The sequence below is a fragment of the Azolla caroliniana genome, unplaced genomic scaffold (genome assembly GCF_043228905.1).
Source record: "Azolla caroliniana isolate FFs.n. ecotype wild unplaced genomic scaffold, voAzoCaro1.0.p SCAF_4, whole genome shotgun sequence".
NCBI classification, from domain to species: Eukaryota; Viridiplantae; Streptophyta; class Polypodiopsida; order Salviniales; family Salviniaceae; genus Azolla; species Azolla caroliniana.
Genome location: NW_028230439.1, coordinates 3,029,653 through 3,053,192, shown reverse-complemented (window position 1 = coordinate 3,053,192; position 23,540 = coordinate 3,029,653). Strand labels below are relative to the sequence as shown.

Genomic DNA, 23,540 nt, shown 5'->3' with positions numbered 1-23,540 from the left:
TTATTAAATCAATAAAAAAAACATTAATTAAACCATTAAATTCATAATTCATTAAGGGGGAGAAAAAAAGTTCACCAAAAACCCATAAACCTCTAAGTCAAACCTATAAACCAAAAAACTTGAGTGTTGGAAACAAACCAAGTTGAAACCGAACCATTTATTTATAACCTGAACCCAACCAAACCATTCAATTTTTGGGATTTGATAAACTGTTAAACCATGGTTTAACGGTTTGGTTTGAGCTGAAACCAAGCCCATTGCTACCCTCCACAAAAGATACCTAGTTTTGTAGGTGAAGAGGTTTTCTATGGTGGGAGTTATTGAAATGTGGTGCATTCATGAAAAGCCTCTCTAATATCATCATATATGGGCACAATAAGATCACATGTGCCTTTTGTCTCTAAGTTGCTAAGACTATGTGTGTCTTGCATTCTCTTCTTCTCCTCAATATTTTGCAACATTTGGGAATGTGTACGCATCCACAATGGCAATGAGCATCAAGTTTTTGTTGCTATTGAGGTTTTATATAATGGGAATAATATTAAAACTTTAACATATGTCTTCTGGCCCTCACTCAATGTGCAACCTATTTTGTGTGGCTAAGTAAATTTTGGTTTTATGCTCTATGGAGATTCAAGAACTCTTCAACATTTGAGAGACATATAGAAAGAAGTCACATGTTTGCTTAGAGTTGACTCTAGGTGAGGGGGTAATTTAAATACACTAGCGTGATTAATCCATTTGTGGATCGCCTTGATCAATTGAATGAATGGATGTACATCAAGGTGACGGTATTGCATGTGTGAGAAAGCATTGTTAAAATTTCTCATTCGAGATTAGGCTTATTAGGCTTATCATCATATCGAGTTAACAAAATGATATCCTACAAGATAGGCTTACATATAACGATCATCGTATGGTTTTCTTGGGAGATGTTGTCTTCGGGTTTTTGTTATATCTTGTTAACGAGTTGATCGATCACTAGCGATTGCAACCCGGTTGTGAATGAACATGTGATGTTGCCTTGCCAGCGAGGCTTACCCAAGTAGCCATAGTCTATCTCGTCTTATGAATTTGACATCTTACCTTGACACTTCCTTGTTTGGGAAATTATGAGGATTTAACATTGACACTTTTGTGGCCTAGGAAGTTATTGTGGCAACTTTGGCTTTGGGAAGTCATTGGGAATCGAAAACAACTCGCTATTGACTTAATCGGTTTGGAAGTTTTTAAACTTGAATGAAACCGGTTCCGATTAAGGCTAAACCGATTGATTAACTTGTTTGTCTAAACCGATTAAGCCTTGACCAGTTTGGCCCAAAACTGTTTGGTTCAGGTTGAGCCTTGTGAATCAAAGTAAAGCCTAAACAGTTTTGGGAACCCCAAGCCTAAACCGAACCGAACTTGTTTAACGGTTCGGTTTAGGTTTGAGCCGACCCGTTGCCGACTCTTACCTGAGCTCGGTCTCTAATATCTATAGTTATTAGTGATTGTGTTTTACATGCATATTTCATAGAGATATATTTGTATGTAGAGAGAGCTGTGCGCTGAAGTTGCCTTCTTGTCCACCATGTCTTCCATAGCCACCAAGCTCCTGTGGGAGGACTTCTTCAGAGATCCTTCGCAATTCTGGGACAACAGAAACCTAAAGGTAAGCCTGATTATGAACCAATCGCTCACTTCAATTCATGCTCGCCAAGAAAAAAGAGTCTCAGACATTTCTCTATCTATATCTCTCTCTCTCCTCAGAGGAACCCTAAAGCCCCTGATTTTATCCACAAGAAAACAAGGAATATTCTATGGATGGATCGACGCCATAACCCGCCTTGGATTCGAGCCCGACTAAAAGAGCTAGATTTGGCAAGAAATCCACACTTTCAACGTCGTTATTCTCTACTCGATCTGATCAAATTATGTGGTAAAGAGAAGGATCTTTGCAAAGCAAGAATGATACATGCAGAAATTCTATGCAAGGAGAGTCAGGGGAGTCTCATCATTGCGGATGATTACGTTGGAAGTGCCCTTTTTAGTGCATATGCCAAATGCGGTGCCTTTAGAGAAGCAAGATTAGTGCTTGAACAAATTCAGGTTCGAGATTTGGTCTCCTGGAATGCCCTTATAGCTGGATATGTCCGCCTTGGGTATGCACACGATGCATTAAAATGCTTCCAGGACATGGAATATCATGAAATCATACCCAATGCAATCACTTATACTTGTGTTTTGAAAGCTTGCGGCATCGTGGGGTCTCTCGAGATAGGCAGAAAAATCGATCTCCAGGTAAGAAAGGAAGGACTTCTGGACAACGATATGGTGCTGGGTAGTGCTTTGGTGGACATGTATGCCAAATGTGGTGCAATTGAAAAAGCTCAAGAAACATTCAGGCAACTTCGGGTCCGTGATGTTGTGTCTTGGACAGCACTAATTGATGCAAATGTTCGCCATGGACTCGGGCATGAAGGCTTAGAGTGCTTCCGAAATATGCAACGTGAGGGCATAATGCCGAATTACGTAACCTATGTTTGCACCCTCAAAGCTTGTGCTCTTATAGGGTCTCTTGAGATGGGGGAAGAGATACATGGTGAGATCTGCCAGCGAGGTCTATTAAAGAAAAGTATTGTGTTGGGTAATGCATTAATCGATATGTATGCAAAGTTGGGTGCCCTCAAAAAGGCACGTGCGGTATGTGACCACCTTGAGGGTAGGGATGTTGTGTCATGGACTATCCTCATAGATGGATATGTCCAAAATGGTCAAGCCAATGAGGCTCTAGAATGTTTTCAGAAAATGGAGGATGAGGGAGTGCCCCCTAGTGAAGTCTCGTATATTTGCATTTTGAAAGCTTGCAGTACACTAGGATCTCTCGAGATTGGCCAAGATATCGATGCACAGATTCGTAAGTTAGGGTTATTTCAAAAATATCCTGGGCTCGCCAATACCTTGCTTCACATGTATGCCAAGTGTGGGGCACTCGAAAAGGCACAAGAGCTATTTGTAGAGATTCCATTCCGGGATGTTGTGTCTTGGAGTGCATTAATGGCAGGATACGCTCAATTTGGTCAAGCTAAAGTTGTTATGGAGCTAACCGAGAAAATGAGGCTTGAAGGTATTTTGCCAGACGCTGTTACCTTTTTGGTCTTGCTGAATGCATGTAGTCACTCGGGCTTAATAGAAGAGGGAGAAAAGTTGTTTGTCGAGATGTGTATGGTTTATCATTTGTTACCATCAGTAGAACATTATGCTTGCATGATCGATTTATTTGGCCGAGCTGGATATTTTGACAGAGTACAATTTTTTGCCAACCTCAAGTTCACTTCTGATAATCTTCGCCTCTTCTTGGCCATTCTTGGTGCTTGTCAAAAATGGGTAAATGTAAGTCTCGGTAGATGGGCGTTTGAGAAATCAATAGAGTTGGATGAAAATTGTGGGTCTGCATACATCTGTATGGAAAATATATATGCTGCAGCTGGCATTCTTAAAGAAAGAGAAGTATAGAATCAAAGGTGTGCTCGCTGTAGCAAAGGCTTAAAAACAGATTTTTTCTTGAAATTAAAATCTTGATAATTGCTGCAATACGAAATTGATCATGAATCATGGTACCAAGAATCCAACCAAATATCCAGATGCCTTCAATCTAATGCCCCATCAGCTGGCCTGAGGTCTTATGAATCAATACAAACTTATGGTCGTTTTGGGTAAATCCTCTCTTCCTACTGGCTGAGATCACCAATTTAATGGTTAAAATCAATCTCGTGAAGTACAGTTGTCTGCATTACCTTAAAAACGTCAATGCAGTGCAAATCATCTTCTTTTGCTTCGAGTTACTTATGACATTTGCTTCAGACATTTCCCAATCTTGGGGACATTTTGTTTTTGTTGGGAAGGCAAGATCCTTTTCAAATCACTTAGTATTTCTTTAGATAAGCACCAACCCAAATGTTTATAAATAAAACCCTTGCAGTTTCTTGGCTATCACAAATCATAGAGCTCTGATTAGATCTATGGCTTTGTAATATCAAAAAATTTGTAGGGATTTAGGAGAAAATCATACACGTCTATTGAATTTTGTTTCATTTAAGAATATTTCTGCTTGAGAGTTGAAAATGTTTAACAAAATGAATAATCCTAGAAAGGGCGTATTTTTTAAGATTCCACCTCTTATTACATATCTTCGATTTGTATTGCAACAGGCTTGCAATCACTGCTCTTTATTTCTATCCTTCTCACTACATCTGCCTTACCACCTCCCTTCCATGCATCGTCAATCTCTATTTTCTGTATGTTTCTCAGCATTGAGTTTATGCAGCCATAGGTTAACGTACATTGCTGCAAATCGTATAAGAAAAAAAAATACATCAAGGTTAACCTATGCAGCCATAGGTTAACCTTACAAACAAGCATAACCTGTATTAGAAAAAATCGTTAAAATACAATTTTTTGTTACCCTAATACCTATATATGAGATAGGAATAATATCTACTGTTTTGATAGCATAAATCTAATATTTAACCCAAAATCTCACAGAGTCTGATTACTCCTGACTGCTTAAACAAACATATACGATCAAGGTTAGCAGAGAGACAAGGCTCCACGTACCAGACTTCTCTCATACATATAGTTGTCTTTGAGTTCAAATGAATGGACAAATATCAACGTCCCATCCTTGCTTGCTACAAAATCCATGTAGAATTTCAGACAACTTTTTGTGGAGGCCATCATGCTTCTGACTTCCAATTTGTCATTGCAACGTCATTATCAATTGTTAGCTCAGGAATTAGGCTACCTATTTAGGTTTACCCTGTTGAGCAACAATATCTCATTCAAAATGAAGTGGCGTGTTCCTTAAGTATGTCGTATGTCATTTCAACATTATGTTCTGCAAACAAGGTGACATAATTCAGTAGAAACTGATCTACCTGTACTTTACCAATTAAAAGTATTTATAAAACTAAAACAGACAGAAATGTATCCATTTAATACTGTTTTAACAAAATAGACATGAAACTCCAACCCAACATTGATAGCTTAATAACTGTTTGAACAAAACATCATATCCTCCATCCAATCTGCTAATATATATACTACCAATTTATGCCAATCTTCCAAACCTCAATTAAAATACCTTTGTACTTACTCGACTGATTGAATAATAAAACGTACACACGCTAAAAGTAATGTGGAAGAGCCTGATTAGGCAGAAATTTGCATGAGAAATTAATCCATTCTAAAATTAAGATGCTGATACACAAAGAAGTTACTCATCTCCACTTCACCATTTCAAAAGATAAAGCGTGTAGTCTCCTCATAGGCATTATTGGCAAAAATAAAAAGGCAGCCTAATCCATATTTATACCTTGGAATATGGCTTCACATAATAATAAGCCACATTGCCTTTGACATTCATGGGAACAAATTTGTATTCAGACCATTTCATGCTTGTTCTCAACTTCAAAGAACTTATTAAGATTCATATTTCTGAAAATATCTGCAAAACCTCAAGACTTGGCTCACTCTTCAAGCTCAATGATCTTCACAACAGATGAATCTCCTACTTTCTGACACACAACTATACGATCATGGGGCTTGATAACTCCTGCTGCCTTCCCATGATCTAAAGCAACCTTCAGCACAGATTCATTTGTAGCATTCGTTGTTTCAGCCTGTCGCAAATTACAATCTTGTTAAAAAGAACTCTAGTATTTATGTGAATCTGCAAAATATATTTGAAATATTACTTACAGGATGCCTTGGGTCTGCCAGCATTGGAAATATTCCTCTCATCACCAAGCACTGCCTAGCCTGTAATAATCCAAACAAATGCATTAACTTAAATTTCATCCATTAACTTTAATAATCTCAAGTTATTGATCACAGTATACACAACACAACACAATAAATACCACTACTTTAAGAGAAGTTTTATCAATGACATAAGAAATATATAGGAGTGAAGAAACATGACAGGCCATATAACTTCCAATAAGTTCTACAATTTTGCCACGTATTGGCAACAAAATTGGAGTGCAAGCCTGATCATATAATGAAACCTATATAAAGCAAGAACTTCTTCCAATAAATCTGAAGTATAGAACCGCACTTTTGAAATATGCACCTTTGGTATCACAATCATAACAAGACTCTAGGTTGACTGGTCGTTGACTGGTCGTTGAAAGTCTTTTCTACACATTCCAGGTTCACATGTTATCAGTAACTTCATGTGGATGACTGCCAATTTTAGACTCCCAATTAGTAAAGGATTGTGTACTTCATGTAATGCAATTGTATTGGATATGAATGGCGCTATAGCTGAGGTCCCTGCAGTATAGTTCATGATTGTATCTGGATTTTCACCAAACTCAGTTTGTCTAACAGGATGGTGTGGTTAGTCAACGACTTTCTAGGATCTCGAGGCACAATTGAGCATGTTAACATGTTCTGAGCCGTTTGTAAATAAAACAAACATGCTATATGTTCTACCATTGTATACCATCGTTCAACATTACTCGTCGCATTTTTTATCCCTTCATGGTTTGGCCTCGTGGAACAAATGGGATCCACAAAATGTAAGAAATGCCATTGATCAGTTACAATTTGGAGCAGCCCAAGATCATGATGGATTGGTTGGTGAGCACTTCATCTATGCCTATGACATCTTGTTCCCATTGCTGTCACACATCTTTAATAGAGCCATGTGCGAAGGTTTCCCTACTAGATGCCAAGCAACTATAGGACAATCATGATTGGCCATTACATGACCTTTAGTGTTAATAATTGCCCACATGATAAGGGGCAAAGCATTGGTGCTCCTTGATATAATCTTCTCCAAGAGCCACAAACTAAGCTGTGGTTATTTGATACATTTTGTCACACCAACTCTTCTCTATGGAGTAGAAACATGGGGCCCTAATCTTAACTAGGCAAATCATTGGCAAGATTTGGAGAGACCTTTAGTGTTAATAATTGCCCACATGATAAGGGGCAAAGCATTAGTGCTCCTTGATATAATCTGGGTTGAGATGGGAAAAGCCCCTATAATCATTGAGGCATTGTTCCGATAAGTGACTTGTATCCAACATCTTTTGGAGCTTCCTAAAAGAAGGTACCCAAGCACTTATGTCATCAAGACAACTGGCTGACAATGGAGACATTCAATGTTGGTATTTGGAAATGCAGCAATGGTTCAAGTCACATGGCATAAGCATAAATGCACTACCCCCATTCCAATATAGCTTGGACTGGCCCCATCTAAACATGACCAAAGTGGAAAAGAATAAAGTGATCCGAACTGATATCATTAACTTGGAAAACAATATAACATGGATCGGCCCCAAAATATCAATGGGTACGAAGATGGCCCACTACAAGACACTTTTTTTACACACATCGAAGGATGGATTCATTATCAGGCTACCTTGTATGGACATACACCTATCCTATGCACTGCGCAGTGTCATAGGGCAGCTGCGAACTTCATCACATCAGTTACAAATTGAGGTAGGCAAATATACACAAATACCACTAGAAGAGAGAATTCGTAAATTGTGTCATCATGGAGTGGAATCTGAAGAGCACTACGTTTGCCACTGTAGCATCTTTTATGAAATAAGTGGGAGATACCATTGTTATTTAACCCGCCATTGCAGGCGTTTCCCTCGCTTTGGAGACCTCGCCATTCTAGATCGACCTATGCTAGAGATCTTTCAAAGACAAAAGTTATAATATATCTAACTTCAGAATCTTACATGTGCCGAAAACCAAATTCTTTAGTCCCCTTTTATCTTATTTAATTTTATATTTACTTAGAAATATTTATTTTATTTTGATTTGTTGTTCTCAAAGACGAGACAAAACTTAAGATGTAATCTCTCGTTTGGTCTTATAGGCCATTTTGGCCTCTTAAAAGATGTTAATATATCTTTCTTTCTCATCCACAAAGAACAATCACAACTTTCTTTAGCTCCATCACTCCTAATGCTAGAAGTCAACCCCAGGATACAGAAATGGGATCGAGACCAGGATATAACAAAGGGGTTACAATTGATCAGGCAATGGCAATTTGCCGTGCACGTAGGCCCCGGCCCCATGGAGCACGACCTCGACACCCTTGTCATCGACAGATAAAAGCCATTATCCCCCGCCATCGTAGGTGCTTCCCTCGCTTCGGAGACATTTCCATTCTAGATCGACTTATGATAGAGATCTTTCAAAGACAAAAGCTACAATATACCTAGCTTGAGAATCTCACATGTGCCAAAAACCAGATTCTCTGGTCTCTTTTCTTTTCATCTTATTTACTTTTATATTTACTGTGTAATATTTACTTTATTTTGATTTGTTCTCAAAGATGAGAAAACACTTAAGATGTAATCTCTTATTTGGTCTTATAGACCATTTTGGCCTCTTAAAAGACGTTAATATTTCTTTCTTTCTTTCTTTCTTTCTCCTACTTTCCAAACCAGTTAAGCAAGCTCAAGACTTAACCGAGCCGAACCGAACTGCCAAACTACTTTTCACGACAGTTTAACAATTAGTTGTTGGAGAGAACTTGTAATATGACTCCTGAAAATTCTTGTGCAATGCTTTGCCCGTAAGAGGGCTTGGGACCCTTCGTGTAATCCTTTCATGGTTTGAGATCGTCTATTGATTTGTGGATTGCCTTCATGCAGTTCCCCTTCATGTGATCTCTTCATAAAATCCCTTCGCAGATTGGCCTTGTATAATAAATGGGCTCCCCTAGATTGATCGTATGCTCAAGGATTGAACATGCGAGCATGGATTCAAAGAGGCACTCATGGAGGCCCACTTGTGGATTCAGGCACCTTGGGCAGTCTCTCAGATGCCACAAATCACCCTCTCTCGACACAATTCCACGACAAGATTCAAAGATTAAGACTAACAAATTTCTATTACATCAAATGTTTGATTCAGGACAATAACTACTGTTCAACGAGGAGCCCCCTTTATATAGGGTGTGAAGAAACAAGATTAGGATTAAATTAGGGTTGACAATAAGGAAAAGAATAGTTCTCTAGAATTTCAACGAGGCCCACCTATGATCAACGGGTACAACGCCTTTTGTTGATGTGGGATTGGCACACCATCTTTTAACCGTCTCTCGCTCTCTTTCGATTGAATCAAGTTCCCTCAAACCAACCCAAGAGAAAGATGAAGTTTGAGAAGAAGTGGCCCAATACGTACTCTTCTACTCAACTCAAAGAACCCTAAAAAATGGGGAGAAAAAAAGAAAACAGAGGAAGAAGATAAAGATGAAGACAATAATGGCGAAGTGTCCCAACTACAATCTCCCACTCAAACCTTAAACCCTAAACCCTACCAAGAGAAGGAAGAAGCAACTCTTCTCTAAACTCAAGAAAAAAAAACTTCCAAACTAATCATATCCAAAAAAGTATAATGAACACCCAAAAATGATTAACCCCCCCCCAAAAAAAGACAAACCCTTTTCGACAAATTAACTTTTCATTATTATATTTTTCTTTTTCATGCTTATATTTTTACAATTTCTATAGCTGTCCCTTTCTACCCTTAACCCGCCACATCACTATGACGTAAGGGTAAGCTACACACGAGCGTTTTCAAGAGTCGCATTATAAGTTCCTCCACAACAACATCTTGTCTTCTATAGTTTACGCTCTTGCAATCTTGCTTGAGTAACACAGTGCACATGTGTTCAACAAATTAACTTTTCATCATTATATATTTTTTTTTTCATGCTTATATTTCTACAATTTATATAGTTGTCCCTTTCTACCCTTTTTCTTCTTTTTCTACCGTTAACCCACCACATCACTACGACGTCAGGGTAAGCAACACACGAAAGTTTTCAAGGGTCGCATTATAAGTTCCTCCACAACATCTTGTCTTCTATAGTTTAGACTCTTGCAATCTTGCTTGAGTAACACAGTGCACGTGCGTTAACGCAGCATTGTGATGTGACAAGTCTAAGGGTAGAATAAGGAGAGAAAGGGGAACAGGGAACTACCATAGATAGTGTAAATATGTATGCATATGAAAAAAAAATAGAATAACAAAAAGTAAATAGCCAAATGGTTAAGGCTATAAATTGTTCAAGAAAGGCGTGAGTTTGAATCCTAGTGGGCACATGAATGGGAGAAATCCACCCTTGTACATTTGAATATTAGGCAACATTTTCTCAAACTTTATCTTCATGTCAAGTTGGTTTGGGGGGGGTAACTTTATTCGATTGAATCAGAGTGAGTGTGGTTATCAAAAGTTTTAGAAGGAAATTAAAAGAGAGTATGTGGATCCTACATGAACAAAGGGTGTTGTAGTCGTTCATCAATGGTGGGCCTCGTCGAAACTCAAGACAAACTATTCTTTTCCTTGCCATTAACCCTAATTTCCTCCGAATATTGTTTCATCCCACCAGGGCATTCCACGAAGCGGGATTACACAAAGGCATTCCACGAAAGGGGATTGTACAAAGGCAATCCATGAAGGGGTTGCACAAGCTCAACCCACAAAAGGATTACATGAAGTGGAGATTCTACAAAGGGGTCAAGCCCACATAAGGGTAAGCAACACACGAGAGTTTTCGAGAGTCACATTACAAGTTCTCTCCAACTACATCATGTCTTTCCTAGTTCATGTTCCCCTTGGACCATCTTGAGTGGCACATGCACGTGTTTACACAACACTAGTTCTTTTGAGAATTCCTAAGAGCAACAAATTTTTCTCAAGCTTTGGTAACAAACATCCCTTTAGGTATTCCAATCAAAATCAAGTTGCATGTTCACTTTGTTGGCAATTTGTCCTTAGTGATTATGGACAATATCTAAAAGGGAGATCCTCTGATGTGAGAATTCAAGTGTGTAGATTTTTTCAAAAAAAGAATTAAGCAGCCACAAAATATGGATAAGTTTCAATCGAAATTTTAGATGGAGATTTTTTGTGATAGTAGTAATACCAAGACCATAGCAGCATGGGATGTGTTTCGAGGATGAGGGATGGAGACTAAATTGGCCATTCCCTGTTATTATGACAAGGGATGTAAGTTAAAAATGATCATACACTAGGGGTGAAAACATAGTTCCCACTGCATGAATGTTTCATAAATCCCTGATGCCTATTGCATAAATTTCTAGAGTAGAATAAGAAGACCATAAATGATTAATTATGATCATTATCAAATAACAATCAATCTATCAATATATGGTATATTATGTACCATGTTCAAGGGTAAAGAGAGTACAATCCAAGAGTGAATGCTAAATTCTTTATGGCTGCATGGTCTTACAATTTGTCTCTATTTTAGATTGAGAGAGTGATTTTCAAAGCTTTGCCAGTATAGGTTTTACATACCGATTGAGTACTGTGAAGAGACTAATATTCTTTCATAAGCATGATGCATCATTCCATAGATTCACTCAAGGATACCTTTCACCCAAAAAACATCAAGCTTTGACGGCAAAGGTTTGGCTCAATGATCGAGTACTATAAAGAGCCAGTAACAATGATGAGCTAGTAATATCTCTTCAAGGACACCTTGACCAAAATCATCAAGTTCAAGCATCCCTAAGAGCATTCAATATCTACTTGTGATTAGCAAAGTAAGGTTGCAAGCCAATATCTCATTTTATCTTAAACAAGAATAGGTTTACTACATGGAATGGTCCCAAATCTCAATTTCCAATGTCAAGGCAAAATGAGCTCTGATATGAGAAGCACCAGTTCCCTTGTAGGCAACAGGTCAATGCCCATTTTCACTATCACCACACCCTAAGTTATTTATTTATTGGCATTGCAATTTTCTTAGGTTTCTGCAACGATAATAGAATGAGCTGAAGCCCTGAGAGATTGCAAGGCTGAAAAGTTTGGTAGCAAATGCTAAATGAACTTAAAGATCCAATGTGACAAAGAGGAAGAGCAGAACTTGAATCGGAGAACTTTGCAGGTGCCAGGAAAATTTCTGTGCATGTGAGCAAAATGGAAGGTTTTTTAATCTAGAAAGTGATGTAAAAATCAAATATTCCGGCAAAATTCCAAACTGCAAGGTGCAAGTGTGTTAACACATCACGTTGCATTGCCAATACAAAATGTCACTAAATACTATGTGCAACAAATGCATATAATGCACGACCCTCAATATGTGTTTGTGCCTGCTTGAGGTAGAGAGAGAGAGAGAGGGAGAAAAGTTGACGTTTGAATAGATAAAGAGACAAGAAACGGAAGATATAAACTTTAACTCAAAACATGCAAGTGGCATTGAAATAATGTGATCCAAAGTCATGGTTCAGAACGCAACTAAGATTAAAGAATAGAAATCAGAAAAACAAACAATAAACACCTAATCAGTAGAACAATGGATTAGTCTCATGATGCCCTCAATGTGCATAAATAATTCTGAGCAAGAAGACATCATTTCTTATGTAGTACTTGTCATCACCTGTACAAACTTTCAGGTGGGTGCAGGCAAATCCTGGCCCAAGGTTCACTACAAGTTGTAGCTTCAAAGAATGGATTTTAAAATTGCACATAACATGCAGAAATTATGAGAGAATACCTGATCATAGCGATGCATGATACTCAAAAAAGAGTTTCAAATCAATCTCTCACCTGAAATGCACCAGTGAAACTCCAGCGCAGTTGATTGGTGGTCAACCTAGGAATGACCACAGATAGCACAGGCATGGTCGGCCTATATTTTGCTATCAACCTGGTTATATCAGGAAGAAACACATTATAAACACATACAAATAGACATCATATCATGAACAAGACTCAGCATATAAATTGAAGTCATATCATAAAAACTTTCAATGACCTTGACTTCATGTATAAATTGGTTTTATGCAATCAAAAAATGTAATTTAGTGTCACAAATGGCTACACTTTTTCTTATTAAGATACTGCAAACTACATAACAGGCGAGTAGGAAATGGGTTTCAGCAAGAAAGTAAATTCTTCTAGACAATATTTCAGCATAATATTCATTTATGTTGACAATACTAACTTCAAAAGAATATAGGGTCAACTCATTACTTAACCCTAGAAAAGTCTGTCTCTCTCATCTACAACTCAGGCCTGCTGCTAGTCAATGCCAACCCAAAAGTAATATCTAGTCTATAGCTAGTCAATAGAAAACATACTATACACTACAAGTTCAGCCAGAGTATCCCGTATTACAATATGAACCATTACTATAAAGACGCTCCATGAGAAATCCAGATTTTATATCTCATAATTGCCTTCAACTACCTACCGAGCAGCTCTTCCAGATGATGTAAACACCACAATTACAGATGCCTTCACCTTCACAGCAGCTCGAACCTGAACAAAAATGCCAAATCAGGATGTTGAGGCTTTCTTCAGTAAAACATTTCTCCCACGAATCATGAACTTACAGCAGATGAAGCAATTGATTCAAGATGTGACATTGGCTCACCAACATACTTCACTGTTTTCTTGAAATACACACCTTGATTGTAAACTTTCTCAGCCTACACAACAACCAACATGTTGGTTGGTTATATCATTTGGCATATCCATCCAAAACCCCGAGGTTACATATAAAATGCAAAGTAATTATCACCTCAGCACATATCTTCCCAACTGTTGAGATAGTTTCCACAGGGTAAAGACCACGAAGTGTCTCAGCTCCTAAAAGAATAGCATCCGTACCTATAGATAGCAAAAATACAGCAATATATTTCGAAGCATCGAAAACATGGAAACTAAAGAATATGCACCTTATATCTATCTTAGGAAGAAGACACATGCTGCAAGAACAAAATTTCCAATCAACGTTGCAATAATTCCAATTATGTACCATCCAAAACCGCATTTGCTACATCTGTTGCTTCTGCACGAGTAGGTCGAGGAGTATCAGTCATACTATCAACAACACGTGTGACAACAGCAGGTTTTCCAGCCATGTTGCATTTGTGCACAGCGGCCTTTTGAAACAAAAAGACCTGAAAACCACATACCTGTATATATTAGACGTGCATTTCATACTTATATGTACCATAATAAGGCCTTCACTGACCTTCTCTGGTGGGAGATCAATCCCCAAATTTCCACGAGAAAGGATGATTCCATCTGCTTCTTGGAGTATCTCATCAAAATGTTTAAGCCCCTGCAAAGTTATTTCCGAATGAATAGCCATGCATAAGAAACCTTCAAGGTTAAAAACTATAAACAAGATTCAGTAAGAACACATTTCTGCCACTGATTCGAATCTGGTTTGAGCACAGATTTTGCAAACAGGGAATAAGTTAATATTATGCTCCAAATAAAAACCATACCTCTACATTCTCAATCTTTGCAAATATCTGTGTTTGACTCAAGTCCCCAAACTTTGCAAGATGGGCCCGTGCCTGAACAACCATACATAACATCAACATCAAGGAAATAGTACAAGCCAGATGCCAAATCACTCTGCTTCCAAAGCAATTTTGGCAAATAGATGCCTTGGACTACAGACATACCGCCCGGACATCCTCAGCATGACGTGTATAAGACAAAGATAAAAAGTCAATGCTATTTCGAACTCCCCATGTTGCAATTGCCTGACATGAATTTCAAAATATTTATTAAGATACTCTCCAATCAGCACATATTGCTTCAGTGAATTCGTTGATTACTAAATTTCAAAATATTTATTAATCTACTCTCCATAAATAAATATCATAGCCATAAATGTAATGTCAAACTCTGAGAAATCAATGCCACACAATATAGCTACAACAGCAACAATATCTCGTTTAAACAATACCTCCTTATCCACTTCTGTCAATGTGGGAAGATCAATACGAACTTGAGATGCATGAGCAGTGAAAAGTGGACCCGCCAAAGTTGCACTATTTTTCACATGGCAGATGATATCTTTATCTTGGATTTCCTTCACCTGCATGGGGTTATCAAAGTTAACAGAGTCCTACGTTCTTGATATGTAATACAACTACTCAGGAAATTTTTACAGTATTGAAAGCACAGCCTGCAAGGTTATATAGGTAGAAAACTAGCCTCAAGCCAGACTGAAGTTGTTTCACTCCCAGTGAACAAGTATTGACCAACAAATATGGTATCTCCTGGCTTCACAGCCTATTGCAAAAGAAATCAAATAAAATTATGCTGAAAATCATCCATACAATTAAAGTGATTATCACAGAGTGTACAAAAAATAAATCCTCACATTGGCAAGTTCAGCATAATTAATGGGAAGAATCTTAGACGAGGCTTCTTGCTTTGTATCTGGTGTTATGGTCACGATTGCATCAACTTCAAGTGCAATGGGCTTTTCACTCTTGTTGAAAATTTGTAGCTCTGGCCCCACAGTGTCCAACATGACCTACACACATAGTGCAAAAATTAGTCCTACAAGAAAAATACATGCAGTTAGAACCCTCTAGAATTGCAAAAATAAGCTTGTCAAAATTACAGTCAAGTCTCTTCCACAATAAGATCCTTTTTTTTTAATGAGTGATTCATAAGCTTACTGCGCAAAGCTTTTTAGTGTTTTTGATTGCCTTCTTCAAATTCTCCAAAGTCTCCTGATGATACTCTTCGTCACCCCATGAGAAATCAAACCGCGCCACTGGAATAAGCACAAATAATTACAAATAAACCAGCTGAAGATACCCAAGTTTCCAAATAACTGATATTTCCTTCTTGATTTCTACTAAAGAGAATCTAGGACCTAAGGTCCTACCTGACATTCCGGCTGTTAAGCATGCCTCAATCACTTCAACTGAACGTGATTTTGGTCCAAGAGTTCCAATTATCTTTGTCATAGATGGAAAAAATGACTGTACAAAAAGGTACAGGCATGATACATTCAGCTATAATGTTTAAGAAACCAAATACTCTACAATGCTGAGATACCTATGCAATATAAAGCATTCCATAAAAAGACTGAGTAACCTGATGCTGTGATGCACACGAAAAATAACACATTCCTAAAAATCAATGAAGTGAGAGCTATTTGAAATACTCACAATTTTCGATGGCTCTAGAATGGAAGCCAGACGGATTGGCTCCTCCAGCAATAAATGCGAAGATTGCATCATTTTGTCAAGATTAAACCGCAAATTAGTGTCTTGGAAAGCAGGTCTCCGTACAGGAATCCAACCTTTTGCATATACTGACAGAAAGGCTAGCTGAATCAAGCAGTTAGAAAGCAAAACTGAAAATTGATGGTGGATTCAAAAACTATTTTGAATCCAATCGATTGTATGAATGTAAATGATTACAAACTAGTAAAAGATCCAATTTTCAGAAAACATCACTGATCAGAATTGACGGATCGATTGGGAATGGATCGTATGAATGCCAATGATTACAAACTAGTAAAAGATTCAATTTTCAGAAAACATCGCTGATCAGAATTGACGGATTGATTGGGAATTTTCAAATGTTCCCTAAACGAAATAATGAGAAGAGAGCAGAACTAGAGCCAGAAAGAAGACCAGAATGGTTTTAGAGATTATATTAGAAGGCAAGTATTAAAATATTTGGATCAAGCTTTCAGAGAGAGAAGAAGGAGAACGAGGGATGACCAATTCAAGAATCAAAATGGAGAATTGATTAGACAACCGTTAAATGAAAGGATCTCTGGAACTAAGCAGAGAAGGACAAAAGGGAGAAAACGAAGAGTAGGAAGAAACGGACTGAATCAATCATACATACCTGTCGGCAGTTCGAAGCAGAAGAGTGAGCGAGGACTGGGTCTAAGAAGGAGAAGAAAGGCTTTTGTCTGCACACCCTAGAGGTTTGCAGAAGGAAAGAAAGCTAATACAAGTATCGTAGAAGACGCCAAGATGGAAGAAGTCCTTGTCTGCAGACGGAAGGGTAAAAAAGAGAGTGAGGAATCAGACAGAAAGGTCCTTTTGTCTGCAAACCCTAGAGTTGCAGAAATAGAGCAGGTGGAATATACACATACATATACCACCAGTACATATGTTTTTTTTTTTTCTTAAAGCATTTATGTATGTATTTATTTATATATGTGGGAAAACATAGACAGAGACAGAGGTTTCTTTCATAATGGATGGATGGATGGATGGATGGATGGAATAAACTCTTTTTTTGAGCTCCTTCGTTAATTAAGGCCACGTTCACACGTCCTGTCCAGAGCCTCCTTTATTTGCTTCTTTTGTTCCTTGTCTCTTGCATTTTGTGTGTGTCTTGCTAACTAGACACATGTTACTTATTATATACATATATGTATGTATGTATTTATGTATATATATAATCATAGAAAGAAAGAAAGAAATATATGTGTGTATAGTGCTAGCTACACATCTTATTTATTATATACATACGTATGTACGTATATCATAGAACAAGTCTAATGTATCTAATTGGGGACGAAGAAGATTAAGGTTGCACTATCCTCGTGAGTCGATTTCCTCTTCTTTGTCTCCTTTGCTGGAGTACATGTCTAATTGGAGATGAAGAAGATGAAGGTTGCCTTTCATGTCCATTGTTGGTTCCTCAACATCGATGATCATTGGAACACAACATAATAGGATGAGATGGAAAATAAGGCATGTTTTCAACACCCACACAGGTTTCATCAATACCGAAGCAAATAATAGATGGCAACCTTTTTATTGAAGATGAAAAAGGAAGCTTTTCCCACACTATCCATGCCCCTCCCCATCAACAATTAAATTTTGAGCAAAGCATGTTCTTCTTCTACTAACATTTCGTCCACTCTCGAGCATATATATGCATTCAAAGTGCTACAAATGGATCTATTTTATTTCATGCCTTTTGTCACCAATGACAAAAGCTTTGATAATAGTTTACATTTGGATGTGTACAAGTTTGGACATTTCATGTAAAGAAATTTTGTTTACACATGATCATCTTTCAAAAAACAAGTGGAACGTGAGACAACATATACGCCCTCATTTATGCCCTCGTGAATAGTGTTGGACCACTTTGGCACAAATTTGTATACAATGATTTGAATCCGCATCATTCGCAAAACAACACCTAGCCCACTCACGCTCTACGGATACGTTTTTCTGTTTCCCTCTCAACCTACATGTCAACATGTATGTTGACCCAATATTATTAAACCACAACTACGTTCATTCAATTAAGTGAACCTATTTTCTCACTTGATTATCTAGTCTTAACCAACTACGTTCAAACTAGAAGGTATCTTTAGTTTTTTAATGTTAAAGTTTATAATTGAAGGGTTGAAGAGAATAAAAAATTGATATTCTCTTTAATGGCAATGGAAGAGCATATTTAACGTCATCAAACATAAGATCACTATACTTCAATGATCTATCCACCAAAAACCATACAAGGCAACTTACATTATACAATCACTAAAACATTCTAAAATTGTTGCCATATGAGTTGTTTCATTGATGATGCGTGCATAAAGAAAGGACAAGTATACTCTTTAAACAATACATTGAAACATGTGTACATGGTAGGATTCCAACATGTATCTTGAGAGGCCCATCCAATTCAATGTGAATCATGCAATAGCAATAATATAAAGGTTTAAACGTTATTTAATCCTAGCAAGGAGCAAGCTTTTGAGTGATCAAAGATTGGTGAAAACAATACATTGAGCATAGTTGAGAAGTTATAATCACATTGTGGCAATGACTTTTGAATACCTACCCTAGGGTCTATCAGTAATAGTCAACATTTGTATATTTCGGTGCAAAGCAACCACATCTCCCAAAGTGTCCACTTCGAAATATCAAGGACACAAGCTTTACGAATGGGCACACGTGGTGGTTTTTGGGCCAATTAATGTGAGTATCAAAAGGGCACAGGGGGGTTGTGATTCTCATAATGGATAAACATAAGTTTCAAGCAACACTGAACTGAAATGTACAACCGAAAGCAAGTGGAATTGTTTCGACGGGTAGGAAAGTAATTCTTTTATGGTAAGTGTTTCTACCCATATACCATTGGGTCGATACGATACACAATTCGATACGGATTGGGTCGGAATCTTGAACACAAATTCGAATTGCTTCAAAGCAAGATACATGTGTATATCATTTCCTACATGCGATATGTAATGTATACACATGTATGTACATACATAGGAGGGGGTTCTTTTACTTTTTAGTAGAAGTAGAGAGAGGCACTCTCACAAACACAAAGCGAGGTTTTCACGTGTTTATGTTTGGGGTGATAAATAATATTCTCAAACATATGTGAGGCTAAATTTGTAAATTCTCCGATAGTTTTCCAACGGCCATTGCGCTTTGCGATTTCAAATAATCGTAATTACAAGGAAAAAGAAATAATTACAAAAAATAAAAATAAAAATAAAAATGTAAATTACATACATGATACCACACACAAAGAGCCGCAGAAGCAAGAAAAGATCGCCTCAGTCAGTCAGACAGGTAGGGATTATCGACAGAAAGAACGCCATTTAGGGTTTCGACACAGAAGGCAAATCAGAGAAACAGGAAGGACAGAGAAGCTTCTCTCTGAGAATTTTCACGGACTTGCTATATTATCTTCCACCTTGATGATCCCTGCTGTCTTCTTCTTCTGAGCTTTCCCTACTTGCTTTGAACATGGATCCTGCCACTGCTGCTCTCACCTCGCTCCATTCTCTATGCAGTCCATCCCCTCTGGATATGGTGGATCAGTTCTCTTTTCTCGATGTTTGTCTGGAAGATGATAGCTTGCTGCCTCTAGGAAGCAAAGAAGGACTATCTAGCCATAGCCAGGATCATGACTCTCCTTCAGGTACTTAACGTTTTCTTTCGCTGGTCACCGTCTTCGGTCTCTGCTTATGGAACTAGATGCGGTAGGATGTGACTTTCCTGCAGGTTGATTCGTCTATTCTCTGTCAACAATTTCAGTGTTATCCACTTTCTGATTTTACCAAACCACAGTGTCTTCCCATGAATTCATATGATGTCTCATGCTTTGCCTTTTCATCCTGTCATCCTCATTCACTTGCTGCTTCTCTACTCTTTTTGTAACTATCATAGAACTGATTGTAACGTTAGATGTGGAAGTATGTTACTCGTAGCTCTCAGTAGCTTTACAATGGAATTTTTCTGGCTAGAAAGAATTCTGTAGAATGATTTAAAGGTTACCTTTGAGGAGCGAATGTGATTGCTTTTCCTTTGGACGTAGATATGGATCTCTTAAAGCCAGTGATTTATTTAGTATTCCTCCTCAACCTGTCTCAATCTCAGCGGACACACAAATGATGAGGCCAGAATGTCTGAAAATTCACACGGATTCATTAATTGTTCTCTGTAAGGAGCAAAAGATAGACTTTCCAATTTCCAGGGATGATGAGGCTACCTTCTATTATGTGTATCTACTACCCATCAGTATTCGAGGGATACTTTTCCTTGTTTGTCACCTTTAAAAATGCATGGCACTTCACATTTTCCAGAGTCTGTGTCTGGCGTGGGCAGACAATTTCGAAAATTTTGAAACTTGGCTGGGATTAGTCTGAATTTTACTCCTATGGAAACAAAGTTTTTCTTTTTAATCTAGTTGTTTGGGCTTATGGCCTCTGATCCGGCAATACTGTATATATTTAGACATCATTTTACGGAGGATAATCTGTTAGTTATAAGCAGAATATCTCATGTTTGCATTGATTCCATCATGCTATTGCCAGGATATCCTCGTTATGGTCTCTGGCATGCTTTTGGACATCTGAAGAAGAAACGTGATTGTATAAACATTGTATTGCATGTTTTCCTGTTGATTTATTGTTTCCTCTTGTGTGCTTTAAATATTGCAGTCCATGTAAATGTGCTAGATTTGATTATATATGCATTGCATTTCTGATTTGTCTGATGGTCAAAATTCTATGAGCAGTGATTGAGGAATCAGACAAAATGCTGGATACAGATGTCATTTCAGCTACTAGTTTTCTTCAAGAAAAAATTTTGAGTTTCCAAGACATCCCTGAGAAGACAGCGGATGTAGATTTGCCTTTATTGACTGAAGAACCTGTTTTGAAAACGAAGAAGAAAAAGAATGGATTTAACCTCCGGAAAAGTTTGGCATGGAACAATGCATTCATTACAGAGGAGGGTAAGCTTTGACTTTGATGAATATCAACAGGCTACTGATCTTCAGATCCTTGATGCGTACTTGGAGATGCTTATTTTCTGTGTATGTATTTGTGCAGGAGTGCTTGATTCTGAGGAGTTGTCAATTGTCAATAAGACCTTCCAAAAGGTCCCAGGGAACCCAAAACCAAGTAGTGACAGGCAGTTTGCGCAGGCTTCAAAGCTTTTGAAGCCAGTCATGATACCGAAAGCTCATCTATCGTCTCAAAGAATCACCTCATGTGTGAGCAGCCAACAAAATATGGCAATGGCAACTACACACAGCTCAAGAAGCAGCGTAAATAGCCTCATTGGCACAGGACTTAAACGACCTGAGCAGTGTCTTAGCAACAGCAATGGTAAGCCATAATAACTGACCTATGACCATCATGTTGACAATTATAAGTAACTGGAGAAAAATGTAACCGTCAGATTAGACTCCACTAAATAAAGATTCTTTCCTCATCTCAGGGAATCTTGATTACATCTCATTGCATCTTAGGAGACCTTGCATGCATGGTTACTAGTATGTCAATTACTAATAAGATTCTAGCAAGGAGTTATTTTTTGTATGAATTTGAGTGGTTATAATTACCCTACATTGTCAGTGCATATTTTTACTTCAATATTTCACTCTGTCTGGCATGAAAAGAAATGTTGTAGAATTGATTCTTTGATTGATTTACATCCATTACCTTGTCCCTCGCTCGCAGGGTTAATTGGAATCAGGCATGGCATATCTAAGCCTCCATTGACATCGAGGGTTGAATCCATTTGTTTAAACCAGGTATATCATTTTGACATTTGACATGACTTCAGTGGTACTATGTAAAAAACTTTTCTCTGTCTTCCATTGACTGTGTATATTAAATGTGATTTCCAGGAAAAGTCTGTGACATCATCTCATATAGAAGCTTCTCAGGCAGAGCACCCGCAAAAAACAAAAGAAACTGACAAACGTAACTTTGGATCGGGTTCCTTAACATCAAGTACTCTAAATCTCCTTTAATATGCTAATTAAAGATATTTCAATGCTCCTTTTGCATTATTTCAAAGTGTACTGATCAAGGATGTTCCCGTTTCCCTGCAAGGTGCCATTGGAAGGAGGGAAATTGATGAAGTGGAACCAAGTAGAAGATCAGTTACTTTTGCATCTGAATCTGTTTCCATGAAGGGTACTTCTCATCCTAAACCTGGTACATTAAACAGCAAGTCTTTCAGCCTGTCTGGAAAAGCCGAGGGAGGTAAAAAGCAGAAGCTTCCTTTTACAGCAATACATCGGCCTCAATCTGCCTCTACAGCTGCTAAAATTGCCATATCTACCAATACTACAAAAAAACCATCACATCTTGAAAAGCCTGGAATGGTATCCAGGGATAAGCCATCCGGTTTGCGTATGCCATCGCCAAAACTAGGCTTCTTTGATTCGGTATGAGGTTTTATGTTCAGCTCCTGCTATGCCAAGAATGCTCTATATGTGCAATAGTTAAACAAGTGGCAATCTTTTGCAGAGTCGAATGGCATCCCAAGTTGCAACAAGTAGCACTGAAAACATTACAAGCCGAAATATCACAACGACTAGGCTAGATGTTGACGTCGACAGCAACAACATGCAGAATACTCGATTGAAGCTTCCTGCTGCTTCACTTAAATCAAGACAAGTCACTGAATCATCAGTGATTAATAATAACAGGGGAACCGATGTCTCTTCATTGAACACCACATCTGGACCTCTTACACGCATTACAGAGATTCCCTCAATGTCAGCTGCATTGCTTGGATCAGGTAGATCTTCATTGAATTTGGCAAACAGAAAGAAACCTGAAAATTCCACACAGGTTCTGCAGGCAAAGAATAATGTTTACAACAAATCTCCGCTGGCAGAGAGCCCAAAAGCTCTGTTTTCTGGCAAAGATTCACCTGGACAAGAGAACTCTTATCTAAATTGGCAGGTTGGCAAGGCTATATCGCAGAACTCTGTTGATCAGGATGCTCTGTTAAGATTGACCAATGCTATAAAAGGTAAACCATAAGTTTCTAGAAAGAATCTGTAGAAGATTGTAAATCAATCTATAGCGTTCACCCCCCTACAGAGTGCATTAATGCAGCCGCATCATCGCTATCATTTAGAGGGATGTTGCTTATGGTGCTCATAGAACTTCAGCCTGGGATTATATGTTACTACCTTGAGAAGTAGATACTATATATGTCTAATGCTATGCTAATACTATGATTGGATGTAGTGACCGTCCAATGATTTTTGTAAGTACTTGTAGTAATTAATCTCTTTGCTTCAAACTATATAATCTGTGAACTTACTGCAGAATTGGATTTATCCAAGTAAGCTTTTCACAAAATTGGATGTAAGAGACAGATTGAAACTTTTATGAGATCATATCATGAACTTTTGTCAACATTTGACATTTGCTCTGTAATTTTTCAGAGTTGCACAAACATGTTTTGAATTTTATAGTGCCCATA

The 23,540-nt window shown here is 37.9% G+C and overlaps 3 protein-coding genes across 5 annotated transcripts; 2 read left to right on the top strand and 1 right to left on the bottom strand.

Annotated features, from left to right (window-relative positions):
* The first annotated feature begins 1,550 nt into the window (after nt 1-1,550).
* Nucleotides 1,551-3,784, top strand: LOC147864814 (pentatricopeptide repeat-containing protein At3g09040, mitochondrial-like). The gene is made up of 2 exons (XM_087318983.1): nt 1,551-1,651; nt 1,750-3,784. The coding sequence occupies exons 1-2, from the start codon at nt 1,571-1,573 to the stop codon at nt 3,493-3,495; spliced, it is 1,827 nt and encodes a 608-aa protein (XP_087175109.1). The 5' UTR covers nt 1,551-1,570; the 3' UTR covers nt 3,496-3,784.
* Nucleotides 3,785-5,201: 1,417 nt separating this feature from the next.
* Nucleotides 5,202-16,905, bottom strand: LOC147864813 (pyruvate kinase 1, cytosolic-like). 3 transcript variants are annotated; one of them, XM_087318979.1, is made up of 18 exons: nt 16,669-16,905; nt 15,978-16,139; nt 15,692-15,788; nt 15,480-15,577; nt 15,176-15,331; nt 15,007-15,084; nt 14,756-14,887; nt 14,469-14,549; nt 14,286-14,357; nt 14,027-14,116; nt 13,808-13,952; nt 13,571-13,659; nt 13,383-13,478; nt 13,241-13,308; nt 12,595-12,694; nt 10,946-11,008; nt 5,740-5,799; nt 5,202-5,660 (listed from the first exon to the last, which is right to left on the bottom strand). In XM_087318979.1, exons 2-18 carry the CDS (start codon nt 16,047-16,049, stop codon nt 5,508-5,510), a joined length of 1,650 nt encoding a protein of 549 aa, XP_087175105.1. In that variant the 5' UTR covers nt 16,050-16,139; nt 16,669-16,905; the 3' UTR covers nt 5,202-5,507. The 3 variants fall into 3 exon arrangements, with proteins under 3 accessions (XP_087175105.1, XP_087175106.1, XP_087175108.1); XM_087318980.1 differs by having other exon boundaries at nt 15,978-16,123; XM_087318982.1 differs by lacking the exon at nt 10,946-11,008 and having other exon boundaries at nt 16,669-16,902.
* Nucleotides 16,906-19,379: 2,474 nt separating this feature from the next.
* LOC147864812 (uncharacterized) lies at nt 19,380-23,513 on the top strand. The gene is made up of 7 exons (XM_087318978.1): nt 19,380-19,725; nt 20,824-21,042; nt 21,140-21,418; nt 21,773-21,846; nt 21,943-22,048; nt 22,151-22,488; nt 22,571-23,513. The coding sequence occupies exons 1-7, from the start codon at nt 19,551-19,553 to the stop codon at nt 23,090-23,092; spliced, it is 1,713 nt and encodes a 570-aa protein (XP_087175104.1). The 5' UTR covers nt 19,380-19,550; the 3' UTR covers nt 23,093-23,513.
* The last annotated feature ends 27 nt before the right edge of the window (nt 23,514-23,540 follow it).